Source organism: Hyposmocoma kahamanoa, unplaced genomic scaffold, assembly GCF_003589595.1.
Source record: "Hyposmocoma kahamanoa isolate Upper Pololo Valley unplaced genomic scaffold, ASM358959v1 90165, whole genome shotgun sequence".
Classification (NCBI taxonomy): Eukaryota; Metazoa; Arthropoda; class Insecta; order Lepidoptera; family Cosmopterigidae; genus Hyposmocoma; species Hyposmocoma kahamanoa.
The window spans coordinates 5,203-9,486 of record NW_020654589.1 but is presented as its reverse complement, the minus strand read 5'-3'; the positions used below and the strand labels follow the sequence as shown (position 1 = coordinate 9,486).

Genomic DNA, 4,284 nt, shown 5'->3' with positions numbered 1-4,284 from the left:
TTATTCCTATGTACACTCCAAAACACATTTGTTGATTTATTTTTTGTTCTATCCCATATCCTAATTTTATTTTAGTCTATGTTATGTTGTATGTACGAATATGTCTCACTTTCAAATAGACAGCCTGTATTTCGCCCTTCTGCCGCCCTTCACTCGCGCACGTATCCATAGTGGAGCATGTCACTACTTACTACGTATTTTCATAGCTTACCTTTGCATACAACTACGTGATCTAAGCTAAGTTAGCTTCGTCCACGGTGTGACCTGCGCTTAAATTTCGTTGAAGTTTTCAACACTTTAGCAGATCGTCAAAATAAAAAGTCGCCTATCGTTTAACGTTCATTGTAACCTAACTGTGTTTCATAATTTCAAAAAAACCTTAAATATGTCTCTACAAAGCAAGATACAGGACAAAGGTAATAACGCAATAATTAATCATTAAAACATTATAAAATTCACAATTCAGTCATTTTTGGCAATATTTTATCTTCTTTCACAATAAAACTATATACCGACAACAACTACATAAAGTATTGAAAATTTTGTGAAAATTGGCAACCATACAAATGTCATTACTCCTTCAAAAAAGATAGACTATAGTATGGAGATTGGTCCATGGTACCACTAAACTAATGTGTAGGTATTGACGCGCCCAACAGGCGGAAGTTGAACTACTTATCATATTATAAGTTATACTGTGACTTGGGACTGTTCTTAAGTGTAAGCGACATAGAGTTGATTTGATTTCTTAAGTGTCAAGCTTCACACACTCTTGATACCGTACTTACCATAAACACGTCAAATTCATCAAGGAAGTAAAAGGGCAACTCGACGCAGTCCCACAGAGCCATGAAAAAAGCCACTGTAGAGTAAGACCGTTCGCCGCCGGATAGAGAGGACGTGGAGGAGGCGTGGCGTTTCGAGCTGGACTCACGGCCAGTGCATTTTATCTCGAGCAAGCTGCGAGCGTGATCGATCTCCATACAGCCCTAAAAGAAACAAGTCTTAAAGAAATTCAGGAAATGCTTACCACATTATTAAAAAATGTTAGGTACTACAACTTTTGACAAAACTTTGAAGACGTGGCTAATTAAAAAATGTTTTTACAGTTTAAAGGATTTTTTTGACTACAAGTCATGTGAATAGATATTAACGATATTAAATTAATGAATTAACATTTATTTCTATTTGATGATTAACTTATACTTTAAAGAATGAGCGCCCGTAGCTTAGAGTATATAACCACAAATAACGACGAAGTGTCATTTAATTTGTTTGAAAACTATTCTGCCAATTCATTACGGTGAATGTTGCGCTCCGATTGGCCAGCCCGAATTCGAAACAATTGACGGGTGGTCAATTGTTTCACTTCAAATCTTCCAGTATAACTTGAGCTTTGCTATAATGGACGAAAATTGAAAAATTACATATTTAATAACCTATAAAATGTGATTCCGTTTGTTTTGTAATTAGATGTATTTGCTGTTTTTCCCACACCACCGAATGGAACAGCCCCCATTGTTAGAGATATTTTGTTTATGACAATAAATAAAGAATATTTTTGGAATATACGGAGATGTATACCCAGTTCAGTTGTTGGCGCTGTACTATTTCAGTTTTCTAATTTGTGATTTCAGCGCAAACGAGAGTTGATATTTAAAAGTGATACAAGGCCCGTTTGCCTGATGAGTTGCCCCAGGGATGGATGGCTCTTATTTCGTCTTTATTGCTGGTTATATACTTGATGGCATGTAGGGAATAGATTGTGAAGACTGTAATTATGTTCCTTAGACTTTACTGTTACCACAGTCAGACAGTAATTGTATTCTATCATTATACGTCGAATATCATCATAACATACGACATCATTCCAACGCCACCGTAACTTAGTAGTTGAAATTTTACATTTAAGGTAAAAAACCGTGACTCAGTTCTTGTAGCATATAGCCAGTTTTAGTCGACAAGCCGTTTCAAAGTTATAAAGGCGTTTCACGGTTCATGCTAGAATAAATTCATTTCAATGAAACTACTCTGTGACATCGACAACCACAGCGTCCAGGCATAGTTATGCTTGCACCTAGAAAGAGTCGTTATTTATTCTTCGTAATATGAGCATTACTGTGTTCCGGTTTTGAAGGGTATAAGGGTGCTGGTGAAATTTCCGGCATTTGCGATTTGTCAACGTTTGTGATAGGAGCAGTGGAATTCAAAGCTCTGTGTGGCACTGCAACTGCCATGAACAGGCGTGTCGCTTACTACCAGGTGCACGACTTGTTCGTCCCGTCACTTGATATCATAAAAAAAACAGTCGCAGACTCGCAGATTTTTATAGTAAGTCGCTACTTTGTATAGAATACACAGCAGATTTCTTTCGCACGGTAAGATCCCATAATCTAGGTTTGCGACTAGAACTAGTGGTAAAATCCTGTTTATAGAAAAATATGTATTTTTGGTGAGTTAGTACTTCTTTCGGATAAACTAAACATTTGAAAGTACAGTTTTTTTCGCAGAATTAGAACTTGACTACGCTCTCTATTGTTTGGTACGCAATTACTACGACATTTCTGTACCGATTTCGGATTTTTTGTTGGAAAGGGAGTGTTTTAGTAGTGCTCCCATCCAAATTTGAAGAAAATATTCCATCTCTAAGGGTGGCAAATTAGGGGATGAAATCGATTTATTGAATGCTTTCCGTTTCAATGAAACTTGGCAAATATGACATTCCACAAAACTTTTTTAAGATCGGTAGCGCAAAGTAAGCCTGTATCTATACATATATGATCATACCGATATTTGTCGTCGTTCGTAACAAATTATAACTAGTATAGAACTAACACTTACAGAGTATCCGCGTACAGTGAGAATGTCTTGGAAGTAGACTTGAATTCTCCTCGAAATATGAGTCTGCACTTGAATGCAAAACCTCAAGTGTTTCTCGGATACCTTTTTGATCTAGAAAAAAACATAATAAATACATTACACACAAAATTTATTTATAGTAAATATGTGTACGAAAATATAACTTTCGACTTTCAAAATAAGTTGTCTGTTTTTTTTAATAATTTAATTATTTGTTACTGTGTTCCGGTTTAGAAGGGTAAGGGTGCTGGTGAAATTACAGGCATTTTATTATTATTTTATTTTATGAAATTACATGAGACTTGTCAATTTATGTCTCAGGGTGACAGATGCAGCGGCAGTGCCCCTCAGATCTTTGCGATTTAAAGCTCTGAGTGGCACTGCAACTTATAGGGACAGGCGTGTCGCTTACCACCAGGCGCACGACTTGTTCATCTTGTCAGTCTTATAATACCACATAAAAATGTAGTTTAGAATTTTCCAGTTTAAGACCGGTGTTTTATCGAGGATTGGATTCTTTCGGATGAAGTCGAGATGAGAAGAAAAAATGCCAAATCGATGTCTATTGTTTTTGTTGTAATGTGTTTAATGACAGCTACATAAGTCGTATATGCCAGCGACACACGGCAAGAAAAATAACTATTAACTATTCCATGGAGATCAGCGTCACCTATCCTGCTATGTTAGAACTAGATAGTGGGTTAGAATACGTAGCAGGGAACGAGTGAGAAAATCGACCTAGTAAAGCTCCTAGTAAAACGTATCCTATCGAGTGCGCCGTCTTCCTGTAAAATTAATAATCAGCCAGCCCATTGTTGGACAACCGGGTAATTGATATGGCAAATTACACTAGGCAGCCATACTCACATCAGCAATAAGCTCTTTGACTTTCTTAAGCGAGTCTGCAGTCTTGCGGTACTTGCGTTCCACCTCTAATAACTTCTCTGCCACTTGAGCCTTGGTCAGCCCGTCGCTGCGCAGCGACGAAAGCTTCAGCTGCGTCTTTTTTAGCTCATTCTCTACTAATGTTTTATCTCTGGCAAAAAAATAAACACACTGAGGGTACAACATTCAGGGTCGTATTCTAGAACTCTACTCAATGCTCAAGTCAGGATTTGAGTATGGCTTAAAGCACTCGAAATCATACTCAAGTACCTGCCATTAGGGTCGTATTTCCTGTGTTTGTGTTTCCATTGCAATCCTGACTTGAGCATTGAGTAGAGTTCTAGAATACGACCATGAATGTTGTACAGTTGAAACGATGACATTCATTAGTGATGCAACCATTGAGTATATAACCAGAAATAAAGACGAAATAAGGGCGATCCATCCTCGGCAACTCATCAGGTAAATGGGCCTTATATCAGTTTTAAATATAAACTCTCATTTGCGTTGAAATCACAAATTAGAAAACTGAAATAGTAC

At 37.2% G+C, this 4,284-nt stretch overlaps 1 protein-coding gene across 1 annotated transcript in view; it reads right to left on the bottom strand.

The window, feature by feature from the left end:
- Window positions 1-755: 755 nt before the first annotated feature.
- LOC113236228 (structural maintenance of chromosomes protein 6-like) overlaps window positions 756-4,284 on the bottom strand; it is an 8,066-nt gene continuing 4,537 nt past the window's right edge. Inside the window, exons 4-6 of the mRNA XM_026472236.1 lie at window positions 3,727-3,895; window positions 2,842-2,952; window positions 756-989 (exon numbers count right to left, since the gene is read on the bottom strand). Of these exons, the coding sequence (XP_026328021.1) occupies window positions 756-989; window positions 2,842-2,952; window positions 3,727-3,895 (514 nt within the window). The remainder of the gene's footprint in view (window positions 990-2,841; window positions 2,953-3,726; window positions 3,896-4,284) is intronic.